Here is an 18845-nt window from a genome sequence, read left to right as displayed (position 1 = left end):
ACTACAGGAGGACTTCTCTACCACAGAGAGAGAGACAGAAGAAGAAGAACTACAGGAGGACTTCTCTACCACAGAGAGAGAAGAAGAAGAAGAACTACAGGAGGACTTCTCTACCACAGAGAGAGAAGAAGAAGAAGAACTACAGGAGGACTTCTCTACCACAGAGAGAGAGACAGAAGAAGAAGAACTACAGGAGGACTTCTCTACCACAGAGAGAGAGACAGAAGAAGAAGAACTACAGGAGGACTTCTCTACCACAGAGAGAGAGAAGAAGAAAAAACTACTCTACAGACAGACAGAGGAGCAGACAGACACACAGACAGAGGAGCAGACAGGCAGACAGACAGACAGTGGAGCAGGCAGGCAGACAGACAGACAGACAGACAGACAGACACACAGACTGGCAGACAGACAGACAGAGACAGAGGAGCAGGCAGGCAGACAGACAGACAGGCAGATAGACAGACAGAGAAGCAGACAGACAGACAGACAGACAGGCAGGCAGGCAGACAGACAGGCAGGCAGGCAGACAGCGTAGACAGTGTAATCCATGCAGAAGGACGGCAGTCAGCCACGAATTCAAAAGTGATGCAACAGGAGACAGAAGAGCCCTGTGTCCAAGTGGCGCTGATGGATTTCCAACAGAAACCGAGATTCTGGGTTTTGTTTAATCACAGGCAGCAAGGTCACGGAATCTCTCGGTCACTATCGAAAATGGAGGCCGGCGGAGGTAGAAATCGGAGGACGGGCTCATTGTAATGCATGGCATGAAATGAGGAACTGTATCAAACACGTGTTTGGTATCATTCCTCATTCCATACATTACCATGAGCCTGTCCTCCGATTTCTACCTCCACCGGCCTCCACTGATCAAAAGGGAAGCCCGGCCTACACTAATCATGGCGTTGCAGACAGTCTTACTGAAACAGAGCGATAGAGGCCTGGTTCACATTGCCCGTGTTCTTTTCAAAGGACTTTACACAGTGAAATTAGAGAAGGAGAGAAAAAGTTTAAAAGTTCAACTAAAGGTTTTGAGAGGGAAGGACCGAATGGGAGTAAAACCCAAACGAAGACCGTTTCATGTTCCGTTCTGCTTGTTGGGCCGGTTTCACAGACGAGGCTTGAGTCTAATCCTAGACTAAAACGCATCTTCAGTGGAGGTTTGACATTGAAAGTGTGATTTTAGTCCACGACTAGGCTCAAGCCGTGTCTGTGGAAAAACGACCCATGGTGTTTTATCTGGTCTTGAACAAAGAGGAGCAAGTTGCACCTAGTGTAAAAGGTTTAGTGGTGGCCTGGTCCAGTGGTCCAGCACCACAGCCTGGGGGGTCCAGTGGTCCAGCACCACAGCCTGGGGTGGTCCAGTGGTCCAGCACCACAGCCTGGGTTGGTCCAGTGGTCTAGCACCATAGTTTGGGGTGGTCCAGTGGTCTAACACCATGGCCTGGGGTGGTCCAGCACACAAATGGCCATATGTCGACATGGGTCCGAATTTGTGCCCATGCCCTGCTGACATACCCTCGCCTCCTGACTTCCTGTCTCTCTCTACTGTCTCTGTCCAATCAAAACTGAAACAAATACGAGAGCGGGAGTGAGAGAAAGAGTGAAGGACTGCCACACTCCAAGAAGTGACATCAACCCGCTTAGTGAATCAGACCCAGTGGGAGGTGAATATGGACCATGTACTGTAACATGTTTATGTTTCAATGCCATGATCTGACAAGGAACTGACACCAATTACTTGTCAGCCATCTTGAATTTGCGGTTATGTTCCAGTGGGTTGAGGTCACTGTCGGCTTCTAGGTCACACATGACCTCTGACCTCCTGTGAGAAGTCTGATGTTTGTTTCTGCATTTACACCTTTGAGCTGATATGACTATGGAGGGAAGCCAAATTGAAGCGGAGGGAAATTATGTCAAGGGTCACTCCTCTGTTGCCAAATGGGCTATAAGTTCAGTATGTTGCCAAATAGGCTATAAGTTCAATATGGTGAAATGCATGTGATCAGTATCCTGCAAGTCATTGTCATGATGATAACTTGCAAATATACAGTATGCCATTCAGCTTTAAATGATTTTTAAAGATAAAAAATAATTTGCATCAAATTTTATTTGTATATATACATATATATATATTTCAAACATTTTTCTACAGAGATTTTAACATTTAAAAAGATGATATTTTTGATATTCTGTTGGATATGAGTGAGATATTTTGAAGGCTGTCATAACCGTTGGAAAAAAAAATGCATCACTGCAGGGCATATCTGGATAATTTATTTCTATAGTGAAAGAGAATATTTATATATAGACGATTTTAAAATACATCATTGTTATAAATATTGATGTCAACGGAATGCCTTTATGACGTATTAAGAATGAATGGTCTTTATGACGTATTAGAGTGTACCTACCACTATTAAACCACGCGCACTGTGTCATTGATCACAACTTGGCAGACACGGGTTAACATCTCACACATGTCCCGTTGTTTATATAGACAACTAATATTGAGACCAGATTCCAGAAGAAACCATGAAGAAACCATGAAGAGAAGGTAAGGTCATTAACCACCTGTCATTAACCACCTGTTTCAAGCAACGATTCATTAGATCACCTCTCAAAAGAAGAAAAACAAACTACACATATCTGTCTGGTGGAGAATCTTTCCCCTCACACTGCCGCCAGGATGAAAGCGTACACACTTTTTCTGATCTGGATGGGTCAATAATGCTAATGTTAGCTAGCTAGCTAAAGGACCTACCAAATTTCGCAACGTCAATAACATATCGCGGACTCTAAAAAACGCACTTTTTTTTTTTTTACCTCCGTTGCGAAAGCTCTCATAATGTGGCGTTCTTCTTCAGATTTGTTTTAGGTGCTGTAAAACCATACCTTCTGTAAAGACATGGGAGAACCCAATAAAGAAAGGTACCCGTCCTTTCAGTGTTTCTGGGAAGAGCAGGCAGAAGAAGCACACCAGCCGAGGTAAGGAGACAGAGTCTGGATTTTTGCCAAGCACATGGTTTGAAAGCACCTTCTTGTGATGAGGTAGCCCTGTCTGAGACCTATGAACTGTGACTTTGAGGACGTCCTCTTGGCTTAATGGGAGAGATGCTTGAGTCTTTCACGTGGGAGACCAGGGTTCAAATTCTGCCAGTAACACACAGATCAAAGAATCAACTTAATCTTAGCTATGTTGAACTGTAGGACATCTTTGACTGTTTTGTGTGTGTGTGTGTGTGTGTGTGTGTGTGTGTGTGTGTGTGTGTGTGTGTGTGTGTGTGTGTCTGTGTCTGTGTGTGTGTCTGTGTGTGTGTCTGTGTGTGTGTGTCTGTGTCTGTGTCTGTGTCTGTGTCTGTGTCTGTGTCTGTGTCTGTGTCTGTGTCTGTGTCTGTGTCTGTGTCTGTGTCTGTGTCTGTGTCTTCAGGGCTGAGCAGTCTCAGGAGGAGCTGCAGGAGTTGCTGGAGACGGAACTGAAGGCACGAAACAGAGAACTGCAGAGAACAATAATATAATACATCAATAATAATATTAAATCAAGAATATAATAATAATAATACTGTGGGAAGTGCAACAAAGAGACGACAGACGTAGGTTGGAGTCGAGGATGTTTACTTCACTCACTTCTGCTACATGCTAACATACACTCTCCGTGACAACCACAATAACTTCACCCGGAACCGGAAACCCTTGCCCCTTTAACCCCCACTCTTAAAGGTACAAACCCTTCTTGGTGAATGTCTCTTAATGTGAATCACCACACAGGCCCCCCCAGAATTCACCAACCCAGAAGGTACAAAAAACCAAGATAACCATTAAAAGTCCAACTGAACAGGCAATCCATGAACAGTACTACAGTTAACGTGGCGGGGGGCGGATCAAGCGGCCGAAACGGCTGCGCTTCGCAGGAGGGGGATTAAGGGTGAGAACTGGAACTGGAGCTGGAACTGGAACTGGAACTGGAACTGGAGCTGGGACAGAGGTTGGGGTAGGGACAGAGGTTGGGGTAGGGACAGAGGTTGGGGTAGGGGGCCGCCCCCGCCGCGGGGGTAGGGCCAACTGAACTGGCTCGTCAATGTTCAAGTGAGCAGGCTTGAGACGGTCTATAGCGACCCGCTCTGACCTGCCCCCCATGTCCACCACAAAGTGCTTAGCGCCCGCCTCCAGGACACGGAAGGGCCCGTCGTAGGGGGGCCGCAGTGGAGCCCGATGGCTGTCGTGTCGGATGAAAACGTACTTAGCCAATGGCAGGTCCCTGGGGACGTAGGACTGGGGGAGGCAGTGACGTGATGTCGGAATAGGGACGAGGTCATTCACAATGCCCCGGAACACAGTTCTATGAGAGGCGGCCGACCAGGGAGCTGCAGCCTCTGGAAGAAACTCCCCAGGAACCCGCAGTGGCTGGCCATACACCAGCTCGGCGGACGAGGCCTGGAGATCCTCTTTGGGGGCAGAGCGAAGACCGAGCATGACCCACGGGAGGCGGTCCACCCAGCCACTGTCCATCAGGCTGGCCCGAAGAGCGGCCTTCATGTCCCGATGGAACCGCTCACAAAGTCCATTGCCCTGCGGGTGGTACGCCGTAGTGCGGTGGATCTTCACCCCCAGGTGCTCAGCAACCGTAGTCCAGAGCTCCGAGGTGAACTGGGGGCCCCTGTCGCTCGTGATGTCACCTGGTGTGCCAAAGCGGGCCACCCAGCACCCAATGAACGCCCGGGCCACCTCCGCTGCCGTAGTAGAGGCCAGAGGAACAGCTTCTGGCCACCTGGTGGTCCGGTCCACCATGGTGAGGAGGTAGGTATATCCGTGAGACGGGGGCAGGGGGCCTACCAGGTCCACATGCACGTGGTCAAAACGCCTCTCTGGCACCACAAACGGTGCTAAAGGGGCTTTGGTATGGCGGTGCACCTTAGCGCGCTGACATGCCACACACGAGCCAGCCCAGGTTCTAACGTCCCTCCGGAGGCCAGGCCAAACAAACTTAATCCCCACCAATTTAGCCGAGGCTTTCACCCCCGGGTGGGAAAGGCCGTGGATGGTGTTGAAAACCCTGCGCCGCCAGGCAGCCGGCACCATAGGACGTGGTTGGCCGGTGGAGACGTCGCAGAGGAGAGTGGCTTTGGCCGCGTCGAACACCACGTCCTCCAGCTGCAGTGCAGTAGGAGCGACCCGGTAGGCCTGAATGTCAGAGTCTGCGGCTTGGTCCGCCGCCATGGCGGCATAGTCGAGTCCTAAGTGCACAGACCCAACGACCGCCCGTGAGAGGCAGTCGGCGACGAAGTTGTCCTTGCCCGCCAAGTGCTGGATGTCCGTGGTGAACTCGGAGATCGCCGAGAGCTGACGCTGCTGACGCCCAGACCATGGCTCCGAGGTCTTGGCCATGGAGAATGTCAGTGGCTTGTGGTCCACGAAGGCGGTGAACTGGCGGCCCTCTAACAGGAATCTAAAGTGCCTGGTGGCCAGGAAAAGACCCAGCAGTTCCCTGTCAAAGGTGCTGTACTTGCGCTCGTTGTCGCGGAGCTGTTTGCTGAAGAAGGCCAGCGGCTGCCAAGCCCCGTTCACCCACTGCTCGCACACCGCCCCCACTGCATAGTCAGAGGCGTCCGTCGTGAGGGCGACCGGGGCTGTGGGAGACGGGTGCGCCAGTAGAGCAGCGTTAGTCAGCGCGTTCTTAGCAGCCCCGAAAGCCTTGTCCATCTCCGGGGACCAGTCCAACACGTCCTTGGGCCCTTTTCCCCGCAGGGTCTCGTACAAGGGACGCATGAGGTGGGCGGCATGGGGAATAAAACGGTTGTAAAAATTCACCATGCCCAGGAACTCTTGTAGAGACTGTATCGTGCGGGGACGGGGGAAACTGGTGATGGCCTCCACTCTGGCGGGAAGAGGGGCGGCTCCCTGCGGAGCGACATGGTGTCCGAGGAAGGTGATGGATGACTGCCCGAACTGGCACTTGGCTGGGTTTACAATGAGGCCGTGGGCCCTGAGCCGCTCAAACAACTGCCGGAGATGTGTCATGTGCTCCTCCATGGACGCGCTGGCCACCAGAATGTCATCCAGGTAAACAAACATGAATGGCATGTCTCGGAGCACAGAGTCCATCAGGCGCTGAAACGTCTGCGCCGCCCCTTTGAGGCCAAAAGGCATTCGCAGAAACTCGAAAAGTCCAAAGGGTGTGATGACAGCCGTCTTTGGCACATCCTGCGGATGGACCGGCACCTGGTGGTACCCGCGCACCAGGTCCACCTTGGAAAAAATGACGGCCCCCGCCAGGTGGGCAGAGAAGTCCTGTATGTGTGGAACGGGGTACCGGTCGGGGGTTGTGGCGTTATTCAGGCGACGGAAATCGCCGCAGGGGCGCCAACCCCCGTCGGCCTTAGTCACCATATGTAGGGGGGAAGCCCACGGGCTCTTTGAGCGGCGCACGATGCCGAGTCGCTCCATGGTCGAAAACTCCCCTCTGGCGATTGCAAGCTTGGCCGCGTCGAGGCGTCGGGCCCGGGCATAGACTGGGGGGCCCACGGTGGTGATATGGTGCTCTACGCCGTGCTTAGCCACCTCCGCTGAGAACGTGGGTGTAGTGAGGTCAGGGAAACCGGCGAGCAGGCGTTGATATGGATCCCCGGTGGCCAGCGTGTTTGCCAGGCAAAGCGCTCCCGCCCCCCCCAGCGTACAGGGGTACGAAGCAAAAGAGAGGGCATCGATCAGGCGACAGTTCTTAATATCCACCAGCAGGTTAAAAGCACAGAGGAAGTCCGCGCCCAGAAGTGGCGTGGATACAGCAGCCATAACAAAGTCCCAGCCGAAACGGCGCCCGCCAAAACACACTTCCACATACCTGATGCCAAATGTTCGTATGGGTGTGCCATTAGCGGCGTCCATCTGGGGGCCGTGTCCGCCGGCCATGGTGTCCACTGCCTGCGCTGGCAGGATGCTGCGTTGAGCGCCTGAGTCGACCAGCAACCGCCGGCCAGATAAGGAGTCGGCGACGAACAACAGCTTGCAGTCACGGCCGGCGCCCATAGCCGCTAATGAGCGCCGGCCCTGGCGTTTCCCTGTACCCTGAAACTGCATGGCTTGCGACACTGCTTGGCCTTGGACCCAAACCTTGCATGGTAGTAACAGAGCCCGTCGTCGGCTTGGCGGCGGGCCGTCACCGCGGCCGCGGTGTCTGTATAGTCCTCCAGGGGTGGAGGTGGGGTCAAGTGGTCTGGGTGGGGCAGCAGCGCATGGATAAACTGCTGCCGGTTAGCGAGGTACACCCTGTCGGCCTCCGCAGCCAGAGAACGATAATCCTTGGTGGAGGAGAGGGGGGAACTGGCCAGTGCTGTGCGCACAGGCGCCGGGAGCTGCCGCAGGAAAATGTGTGTAAACAAGAACGAGGGATCAGCTGATCCCAGCACCGACAACATTCTCTCCATCAACTCCGACGGTTTGCCGTCGCCGAGGCCATTGAGTGACAGCAGGCGGTCTGCTTTCTCTAATTCTGACAGCTCATAAAGTTTCAGCAGGAATGTCTTCAATGCACCGTACATGCCGACAGCCGGTGGATCCTCTAACAGCATCATCGCGCGCGCCGTTGTCGAAGCATCCAACGCAGACACCACATGGAAATATTTAGTCCCATCCTGCGTTATCCCTCTCAGCCGGAATTGGGCTTCTATGTGGTGAAACCACGCCCGTGGGTTCTGCTGCCAAAAGTCGGGCAGCTTGACGGTTGCTGCGTATATGTTAGCATAGTCCGGTGCGGGCAACGCGGCGGCGTTTCCGGGGTTCTGGACAGACATCTCGTTCGCTTTCGTCAGGGTCACCAATGTGGGAAGTGCAACAAAGAGACGACAGACGTAGGTTGGAGTCGAGGATGTTTACTTCACTCACTTCTGCTACATGCTAACATACACTCTCCGTGACAACCACAATAACTTCACCCGGAACCGGAAACCCTTGCCCCTTTAACCCCCACTCTTAAAGGTACAAACCCTTCTTGGTGAATGTCTCTTAATGTGAATCACCACAATACCATATTTAATTGCTAATAATATGTGAAAGTAATAATACACATTTTCAATAATAATAATAATACAACATTTTTCTAGAATGACTATTATTATGAAAAAATAATCTGTTGTCTATTTGTTGTGATATTGCAGGAGAAGTTTGAGGTCCACCTGCAGAAAGAGCTGGAGCAGTCCAACGATGCCTTGGAAAGGGCAAAGAGGTCAGTCTGCTTTGACCTTCTCCTGACCTACATGAAGTTATTCAGTATTTTGTGAGCCTGTCTAAATAAGTAAAACTATTTAGGTTGTCTGTTGAAGAGGGACTTCACACAAACTATTAGCAAACATTCTAGATGCTTTATCATATCTATAATATAATTCCCTCCAATGCCAGTCCACACCCATAGAGCACATGGATAGAATTCTAGCTACAATGGCTTAGATTATGCAGCTCAACGTGCTTTGACAGTTCAGCACAATCATGTCACAATAATGAATAGTTCAGCACAGCCATAATACAGTAATAAACAGAGCAACTTTAATGAAAGAAAGAATAATATATATTTAAATAAAAATATGAAAAATGAGTAGGAATATAATAAGAAAAAAAGTATTAATAATTATATGCCAGTTAAAAAATACTGGTTAAAAAGATTTGTTTTCAGCTGTCATTTAAAAATGTCTACTGAGTCCACCTCTCTGATACCCTGAGTTCCACAATTTTGGCACGTAATGGACAACGGCGGCTTTCCCAATGTAGGCAGTAATGAGCTAGTTTGTTGTGTATGGTGACTAATGATGACAATGATTTTATGTTTGATGTAACTGGTGATGCTAAAGACCAATTAAACAGTTTCTAATGTAATCATGTCTGTCTTGTCTCTCCCTCCCTGCCGTCTCCCAGGGAGAACATCATGTTCCTGAAGTCTGTGCAGAGGCTCAAGGACGAAGCCAGAGGTGAGCGCCGGGCCGAGAGCTCACCACAGGAGCGTCTAATGTTACAACAACAACTGTCTCTGTTTAGTTCTACACTCCAGCCAGCCTCTCTGTTAAAGGATGAGTCATCTGATGGTTGATTGACAATTGTCTGATTACCCTATTCGAGTACTTGAATGCACCCTTCCTTCCTTCCTTTCCTTCCATCCTTGAGGAAGTCACTGATCTAATGTGATTGGATTGGTCAAAGCAACATTTTCATTGCTTGTTTACCACCAATCAAGTCATGTCAGATCAGTGATTTATACATGGAAGGAAAGAAGGAAAGAAAGACAGACGGTTAACCGAGGTCCCGACTCCTGAATACCGTTAAAGATCCCATGGCACTTATCGCAAGAGTAGGCGTTAACATGTCACCCTCTGCTACCAGTTGGCTTATTCATCCCCACCCCTCCCCCCTGCAACAGTTCCCCAGATTCTCGCTGCAAATGAGAATGTGTTCTCTCAGGCAACTTGCCTGGTCAAATAAGGGTGAAATGGAAAGAAAGTGAATGGATGGATGTATCTATTTCAAGACTATTCAAACGGGGGCCTACTCTTCCCTTGGCTTGCTACTAGGAGATATATACCGTGTTAGATTCCTGACATCCTTCATACTGCTAGTTTGGATGAATGTTATCCATTATGGATGGCTGATATGCTGTGTCTGCTCTTCCTGTGTGTCGGGGCAGATCTGCGGCATGAGCTTGCCGTGCAAGCTGAGGTGTCCGAGCGACGCATGAACCATGTGTTCGAGAGGAACGCCTTCCTGGAGGACGAGCTGGTTGAGAAGGAGAACCTGCTGGAGTCTGTGCAGAGGCTCAAGGACGAAGCCAGAGGTGAGCGCCGGGCCGAGAGCTCACCACAGGAGCGTCTAATGTTACAACAACAACTGTCTCTGTTTAGTTCTACACTCCAGCCAGCCTCTCTGTTAAAGGATGAGTCATCTGATGGTTGATTGACAATTGTCTGATTACCCTATTCGAGTACTTGAATGCACCCTTCCTTCCTTCCTTTCCTTCCATCCTTGAGGAAGTCACTGATCTAATGTGATTGGATTGGTCAAAGCAACATTTTCATTGCTTGTTTACCACCAATCAAGTCATGTCAGATCAGTGATTTATACATGGAAGGAAAGAAGGAAAGAAAGACAGACGGTTAACCGAGGTCCCGACTCCTGAATACCGTTAAAGATCCCATGGCACTTATCGCAAGAGTAGGCGTTAACATGTCACCCTCTGCTACCAGTTGGCTTATTCATCCCCACCCCTCCCCCCTGCAACAGTTCCCCAGATTCTCGCTGCAAATGAGAATGTGTTCTCTCAGGCAACTTGCCTGGTCAAATAAGGGTGAAATGGAAAGAAAGTGAATGGATGGATGTATCTATTTCAAGACTATTCAAACGGGGGCCTACTCTTCCCTTGGCTTGCTACTAGGAGATATATACCGTGTTAGATTCCTGACATCCTTCATACTGCTAGTTTGGATGAATGTTATCCATTATGGATGGCTGATATGCTGTGTCTGCTCTTCCTGTGTGTCGGGGCAGATCTGCGGCATGAGCTTGCCGTGCAAGCTGAGGTGTCCGAGCGACGCATGAACCATGTGATCGAGAGGAACGCCTTCCTGGAGGACGAGCTGGTTGAGAAGGAGAACCTGCTGGAGTCTGTGCAGAGGCTCAAGGACGAAGCCGAGTGCTTGGACACCTCGAGGTGTCCGAGTGTCCTTAGTGCTGGTGATGGTCTGGAGGGGAAGCTGAAGGAGTTGCAGGAGTTGCATCAGACCCTGGGTGACATGGTGGCACAGTCAGGGAAAATGGAGACCTCAGTGGAGCTACAGCAATGCCACAGTGCTGTAGGATTTCTGCTGGAGAATGTAGAGAGGGTGTGTAGTGAGGGTAGTCTCACATGTCAGCCTCCTGTGGGGGCCGAGGTCAACCAGGTGATGGCCCTCTCAATGGGATCCGACACCTCCACAGCCTCGGTCACACAGCCTCAGAGGGATGCTAGTGGGAAGAAGAAGAAAGGGAAACTCAGCAAATTCCTTTCAACGATGAAGCGCAAGGTAAAACAGAAAATATACAGTGAATTTATAAGAGGGCCACATTCCACATAATTTCACATTAAGGAAGTGTCATGTAAAGGTAAAGTCTTACCAGTTTATCATAAAACAGCAGACAAGCTATGCATTGTTGTTGTAGGAATAATGGGGTTTTAAGAGATATGTTCTGTCATTGATTCTTCTTCTGTAACAACTGATATAGTGCAAGAGGACCAACCAGGTTGGTGTCCAGCCTCCAGCCCCAGGACCGGAGGTCATCAATGATGGTGTCCAGCCTCCTGCTGAAGGACAGAAGGACATCAAGGTAAGTATCCAGCCTCCAGCTCCAGGACAGGTGGACATCGAGGTAAGTATCCAGCAGTACATGTACATGGACAGTGGATTGAAGCATTTGAAATGTCTGTTTTGTATAGTATAGTTCGACATGTTTTTTTTTCCAGGTGAGAGAGTAATGGGGTTTTAAGAGATATGTTGATATGGATCAATTTATACCTCTTATTAGATTATAAATACTCTGGTTGTTATGTTTGCCTTTTGGTTGACAGCAAAAGGGAGAGAGGAGGATAGAGAGGGAGAGAAGTAGAGAGTGCAGGATGGTATCGGCACACCAGAGAGAGAGACAGCAAGAACCAGGTGAGAAAGTGGACAGGTAGTCAAGACCACATAAGTAAGTAGCCTTGAGAACCGATGGTTCTCGAGCCTAATGGCCCATAGGGAAGGAGCCTATCTCCTGTTTCCGTAGCGTGAGGCGGCTTAATGTACAAGTTAGTACACCCCCTGGACATGACGCTGGTATGTCGCAGGGTCTTACCCCCTGGGGGGGGGGGGTCCATGCCACGGTCCATGCCACCCCCCCAAGGCAGCAAACCTAGGGGAAACACTGTTATTCTCATGCTAAAATCGACTGTAAATCCAGATTTTAAAGTTGATATTCTTCCCCGTGGAGCATTCCCCCATAACCTGTGCCCCACCCAAAATATTTAGCACCAGCCGCCACTGGTTAGGAGCTCTGAATGGTGAGTTTTCAAGGCGATTTCAAGACTTCAAAACAGTTGAGAATTAAATGAACATGATTTGTTCTCCCTTAACCTGCAGTGTGGATAATACACTCAGCGACGTTCAGCTCGAACTCATTGACCTGCAGTGTTTTGACTGATATTGATCAGTTTTATAAATTGGGTTTGTTTTGGACAAATCAACGTTGAACGTTTAAAACAGCACCTTTACAGGGTAAATCGTATTGAGGAATCCACCCTACTGTACGAACATTTTAGAGATCATGGTAGGGAGAATCTCCTGATTGTAGGCCTGGAATCTGGAACCTGTTGGTCAAAAAGACAGAGAATGATGAGGGAAAGACACTGGATTAAAGAACTAAACACAATTTCACCCAGTGGTTTAAACGAAATATAAAAATGTACCTCTCATTTAATATGTACAGTCCAGTCCTGAAAAAAATCTGTAAAGGAAATAAACACTTACCTGCGATCCGATAGAACCTGAAAAAAGTTTAAAAAAAAAAAAAGTTAAAATGGGTGCTTACCTGGATACGTACTGAAATTCTGAAGCCGGAGATCCTTGGATTGTGGATGGTCGACGACATAATCTGAACAAAGATCTGAAATGAGAGAAAAAAACTAAAAGATTAGTGTGCCGTGCATTCTGCGAGCCTTCGGGCAAGCAGAGCCTTTTATTCCCCTAACCTAACCTTAACCCTAACCCTAACCTTAACCCTAACCCTAAATGTGGCCTAACTAATTAATGCAAGTGCAATTCAAAATGGAATAATCCCGAGAGAAGCCCCGACAGGCGCATGCGCATCCCTGCGCTTTCAGAACGAGCTACCCCAATGTCACGTCGGAATTCGACGTTTGGATGCAATGTCACGTCAGAATTCGACGTTTGTACCCATACAAACATAACAGGCGAAATGCAGTCACAATACTGTTTTTTAAATATAATGTATGATATAAATATATAATGTATGATAACTGAATATCAATTGATATGTATTGTACATAACCACATGCTATGGTTCCCCAAAATGAATACATTAAATTACTGTATTCAAACAAAAAGCCATAGCTATACACAGGTTCACACCAGTCAACATGAATCTGATAAGGCATGCACTATGACAGCCACTAGGGGCCAAGCTAAAACTGATGAAGAGATGAAGAGAAGACATCTACTTCGAGAGAAGATGATATCTACAAGATGTCTGACGAGCATTGTTATACCAGGTGATGACACAGAGACAGTGAGGTAAGTCATTTGGTTACACATAAACTCAGTCATCCAATATGTTCACCAGAATACTGTAGTGTAGGATTCACAGTCATGAATTGGAGTTTGTAGATAAAGCACTGATCCATATGAGAATCGCCTCTGTTTACCTTCTGAGAGGGAACATAAACATCACATTTATTTTTTGTTTATTTTTATTTTTACTACTCGATCTTTTCAGTTTGTAAAGCGTCTTTGAGTGTCTAGAAAAGTCTAATTTATTATTATTATTATTATTATTATTATTATTATTATTATTATTGTCTTAAACAGGAGTAGGCCTTAATAAAAGTTGTCAACCACCTTGGATTAATTGATGAGTATTTGAAGTTGGTAAACAGCTTCACTGAGTGTATGGCTAGACAGGTCATGCAAATCTGCTCTCTATACTTCCCCCATCGCAGTGTGCAGGACGGTGGTGCGCTGCTGGGGGCGGACGTGCTGGACCGCTACCTCCCAGAGAAGAGCCTGAGCGTCTACATCACCACGTGGAACATGCAGGGAGAGAAGGTGAAGGGTCAGCGTGTTATTAAGTGTGCTTGCAGTAGCAAGCAGCGCTTATTAGTATTGTACATGTTCTTCTTTATTTATTATTCGAGCAAAATTGGACTCGGCTACTCGTCCCACAGTTTTGGCACTAGGTAGACATGAGAGGTCCATTTACCAAACCAACAGTAAATCATGTGTCATTTTCAGGGACCAAACAACCTAGAGGATCTTTTGTTTGAGTCTGAGCATCATCAAGATGTGTACGTCATTGGAGTCCAGGAGGGATGTCGAAACAGGTGTGTATGAGACGGCATGATTATGTTAATGAGTTATAACGTCATAACAATGAGGTTAAGTGTTGTGAAAACTGAGGTGTTTATGTGCATGTGTGTATGTGTGTCTGCGTGTGTTTGCATGTGTGTGTGTGTGTGTGTGCGTGAATGCGTGTGCGTGTATGTGTGTCTGCATGTGTGTTTGCATGTGTGTGTGTGTGTATGTGCGTGTGTGTGCGTCTGCGTGTGTGTGTGTGTGTGTGTGTGCGTGAATGCGTGTGTGTATGTGCGTCTGCATGTGTGTGTGTGTATGTGCGTGTGTGTGCGTCTGCGTGTGTGTGTGTGTTTGTGTGTGTCCGTGTGTGGGCGTGTGTGTATGTGTGTGTGTTTGCGTGTGTGTGTTTGTGTGTGTGTTTGCGTGTGTGTGTGTGTGTGTGTGTGTGTGTCACAGGCGGCAGTGGGAGGCCCGTCTCCAGGAGGTTCTGGGGTCGTGCTACAAGCTGCAGCACGCCGCCGCCCACGGAGTTCTGTACCTCACCGTGTTCATCAGGAGGGACATCGCCGGGTTATGCACAGGTCCGGTCCAGAGAATGTTGTGTCAGATAGAATGTTTCATTGAGTGTCATTGACATTGCAGATGTTATATAACATGATCTGTCTAGCTACTACTGTGCATACACGTTTATCAAGCTACAATGCACATTTGTTTAGTGTCATAGTCTGACTGTGTGTGTGTGTGTGTGTGTGTGTGTGTGTGTGTGTGTGTATGTATGTATGTGTGTGTGTGTGTGTATGTATGTATGTGCGTGTGCGTCTGCGTGTGTGTGTGTGTGTGTGTGTGTGTGAATGTGTGTGCGTGTATGTGCGTCTGCATGTGTGTTTGCATGTGTGTGTGTGTGTGTGTGTGTGTGTGTGTAGTATATTTCTACTTAAACACACACACATGCATGGATTGTATATGGTATGGGCCTGTATGTATGCTATGAAGGAATGTTATAAAATGGCTCTTGTGATCTGTGACCTGCCCCCTGACTTAAGGCCAGGTGACATCATATTGGGGTCTCCTACTTTTCACACCTCAGGCATCTATGTAGTGACTGTGATAGGATCACTGTGGTAGATATTTGCATACGAAAGGACATAAAGGTGGGAGCACAGGGGCAGATCGCTCTCTTATTTCACCCCAGCCCAGCTGACCAGCCAGACCAGAATCCAGCTCTCATATCTTGTATACCTGTGCTTTGTTTAATTAAATCGTCTTAAACTCAGAATTCATTCTTTGATTCATAACCAACAAAATTAACCTCATAAGTGTGTGTGTGTCCCTGGCAGGGGCGGAGCATGCCAAAGTCTCTACGCGGGTCTTCCCTCTGATCAAGACCAAAGGGGCTCTGGGGATTGCTCTCACTTTCTTCGAGACTAAGTTCCTCTTCATCGTCTCCCATTTTACCTGTAAGAGAGGCCTCTGGGAAATGCAGTTCTGCTCAGGAAGAGATGCCATTGCATGACATGGGATTCTAAACAGGGAACAGAAAGCCCATTCCTTTTTTTTTATAGATTAGATTCAACTTTACTGTCATTGCAGAGTACAAGTACCAGACAACAAAATGCGACCGAAATATGCATCTAATAGATAAAACATGATAGTCATAGTGATAGGTACAGTACGGTAGTTAGAGGTATATACAGGAGAGGATAGTAGTAAGCTATATACAGTTATGGTAGCTATGTACAGTATGGTGTATAAGGCTATATCAAAAAGAGTATGTGCACTGTGCAACAAAAAAAATGGTATGTGCAATGGTAGTATTTGTAAACAACAGTAGTGCAAAGGGTAATTGAGTGTTCACATTGACCAGGTGTGTGGTGCAACCAGCAGTAGTCTCAAGGCTAAAATGGTTGTCCGCAGTGTGTGTGTGTGTGTGTGTGTGTGTGTGTGTGGAGGGTGGGGGAGGGTACTGATAGTCAGTTTACCCCATGGGGTGTGGGGGTGGGGTGCTGAAAGAAGCTGTGAAAGAAGCTGTTCTGGAGCCAGTATGTGTCATCCAGCCATGATGAGTGCTGCCCTAAGTATGATTGTACTGATTAAGTGATTTGTCTTTAGATGATGTAGCATTGTAGCATTGTTGAGCTTTTTTTTGTTTTTATGTCCATGTGTTCCAGCCGGAGTAAGAGGAGTGTCTAAGAGGATCCGGGACTACGAGAAGATCATTAAAACACTTGGTCTTCCCAAATGCCCCCCTGACACACACCCTGACCTCTCCACAGCCTGTAAGTAGACCAGACTGAATGAATGAATGAATGAATCTTTATTTCGAACAATGGTTTAAAAATAAAAAAAACTAATAAGGAAAAGTACAGGTATCACTGTTGGAAAGGGAGTAGGATGAAGCCTCAGCTTATCCTGTCCTACCCCTATCCCTCACTTCCAAGTGAGAACAATAATACTTAAATGATATAATCCATGAATTAATACATAAATTACAGTATCCACAGTACTAATCATTTTCCATTCTTAATATTGAAACAACACAAAATAAATAAATAAACATAATTTTCCATTCTTAATATTGAAACAACACAAAATAAATAAACAGACTAAACTGTGTTCTGGTGTTTCTTTACAGGGAAAGGGAGTGCTAATGTATTCCTCTTACTGCAATGTCATAGTCCATGGCTAATTAAGTCAGGGGGACTGCTCTGTTTGTTCTCTGAACAACCTTTACCAACAAGGTATTTGCGTGGAAACATCAGTGTTAATGTCCGACTGTGTTCTATGTCTCTCAGCTGATGTGACCACCCACTTTGATGAGGTCTTCTGGTTCGGGGACTTAAATTTCCGCCTCAGTGAAGACCGTGTAGGGGTGATGAACATTCTGGACAAGACTGAAGGCCCAGACATGTCTGCACTGCTCCAGCACGACCAACTCTCTCAGGAGATGAAGGATGGTATGTTTATATACAGCTACACTACAGCTACAACTTGCAACATGCTAACACTCGAAAAGGACCCAAATGTGTTTTAAGGTTCAAGATATTAGATGGAGAATGATAACTTAAAATGCATTCTAATAATAATAATAATAATAATAATAATAATAATAATACATTAGACTTATATAGCGCTTTTCTAGACACTCAAAGATGCTTTACAAACTGAAAAGAGTAGTAAAATAAAAATATAAAAATAAATAAAAGAAAGTATAGGGGTCTAATTAATTTTTAGATGACTAAATCTAAATCTAAGTGTCTTTGTAGGACAATGTACTCTGTATACGGCAAGTATATCTAGATTTCGTGCGGAGAAGCGGCGAAACGCCAGTGTCCTCTCTCGACCGGCATTGTATATTGTGTACACAAAAGGAAGTCTTCTATGATCTATTTTTGCTCTAGGCACTATCTTTAAAGGCTTCCAGGAGGCACCGATTCACTTCCGCCCCACATACAAGTTTGACACCGGTTGTGACGTGTACGACACCTCCTCCAAGCAGAGAACTCCTTCCTACACAGTAAGAAACCCATTCATCGTCATCGCTCATGGCTTTGGGCAAGAAACATTGTTGATGTAGGAGTCTTAACCTACTGTACATCTGTCTCTGTGTATTCTAGGACAGAATACTGTACAGGAGCAGACAGGCAGGTGACATCAAGGTCATCAAGTACCAGAGTTGTACAGGGATTAAGACGTCAGACCACAGGCCTTTGGTCGGCGTCTTCCAGGTCAAACTCAGACCACTGCCCTCTGGTTGTGGGAAAGCTGTGTCCAAACTCGGTGACCATTATCAGGGTGGATCCTCACCTGAGTCTTCTGGAGAGGAAGACTCCTCGCGCTCCCAGACCTCTGAGGAGATTAGGAGAGAGGTTGGACAAAAACAATTTACAAAATAAATGATGCCCATGATTCTAGAGTCTAACATAACGTCAGCTGGAGAAAAAAAACACACCTGTCTAGCAAGCTAGGTGTTGGCTAAAACGCTGCAGTTCGGTCTTCATTGCGAAATTAACGTTAATTAATAACTAGCATAACGTTTCTAATTTAGTTACTAGTTTGATAATAACAAACCCACCTCTTTGCTTCTCTATGCGCCACATTCCACATAATTTCACATTAAGGAAGTGTAATGTAAAAGTAAAGTCTTACCAGTTTATCATAAAACAGCAGACAAGCTATGCATTGTTGTTGTAGGAATAATGGGGTTTTAAGAGATATGTTCTGTCATTGATTCTTCTTCTGTAACAACTGATATAGTGCAAGAGGACCAACCAGGTTGGTGTCCAGCCTCCAGCCCCAGGACCGGAGGTCATCAATGATGGTGTCCAGCCTCCTGCTGAAGGACAGGAGGACATCAATGATGGTGTCCAGCCTCCAGCTCCAGAACAGGAGGATATAAAGGTAGGTATCCAGCCTTCAGCCCCAGGACAGGAGGGCATCGAGGTTGCCCACGACGAGGGACACAGCAGAGGTAAGTCAACACGTAGAACACATAGACCTAGGACATACTAACCAAACGAATGAAGTATTCTATTCTGTAGCTATAGGCCTGGTGAAGCTCATATGAACTCTCTCTCCTCTCTCTAGCGGCCAGCCCAGTGACAGCTGAGACGACGCCTTGTGAGGAGAGCGGAGCTTCAAAGAAACAGAAGCGTTCCCTCTTCCAGAGGATCTGGAGGACACGGCCTCCGTCCCCCGAGACCCTGTAACCATCTTCACAACGATGGACACAGCAGAGGTAAGTCAACATGTAGAACACATAGACCAAGGACA

General features: G+C 47.4%; 1 protein-coding gene across 1 annotated transcript; it reads left to right on the top strand.

The window, feature by feature from the left end:
* Positions 1-7813: 7813 nt before the first annotated feature.
* Positions 7814-18584, top strand: LOC308157725 (uncharacterized protein; the record flags this gene model as incomplete). The annotated part of the gene is made up of 14 exons (XM_080531333.1): positions 7814-7822; positions 8151-8218; positions 8902-8954; positions 9665-9811; positions 10522-10913; positions 13731-13829; positions 14016-14104; positions 14532-14656; positions 15413-15532; positions 16244-16351; positions 16868-17029; positions 17474-17589; positions 17690-17941; positions 18330-18584. 14 exons carry the CDS (start codon positions 7814-7816, stop codon positions 18582-18584), a joined length of 1995 nt encoding a protein of 664 aa, XP_080387459.1.
* Positions 18585-18845: the final 261 nt, after the last annotated feature.

The sequence above is a fragment of the Nansenia antarctica genome (genome assembly GCF_963989245.1).
Source record: "Nansenia antarctica genome assembly, chromosome: 5".
Lineage (NCBI taxonomy): Eukaryota > Metazoa > Chordata > Actinopteri > Argentiniformes > Microstomatidae > Nansenia > Nansenia antarctica.
Note: the sequence above shows the minus strand (reverse complement) of the source record. Positions and strands in the feature narration are given on the sequence as shown.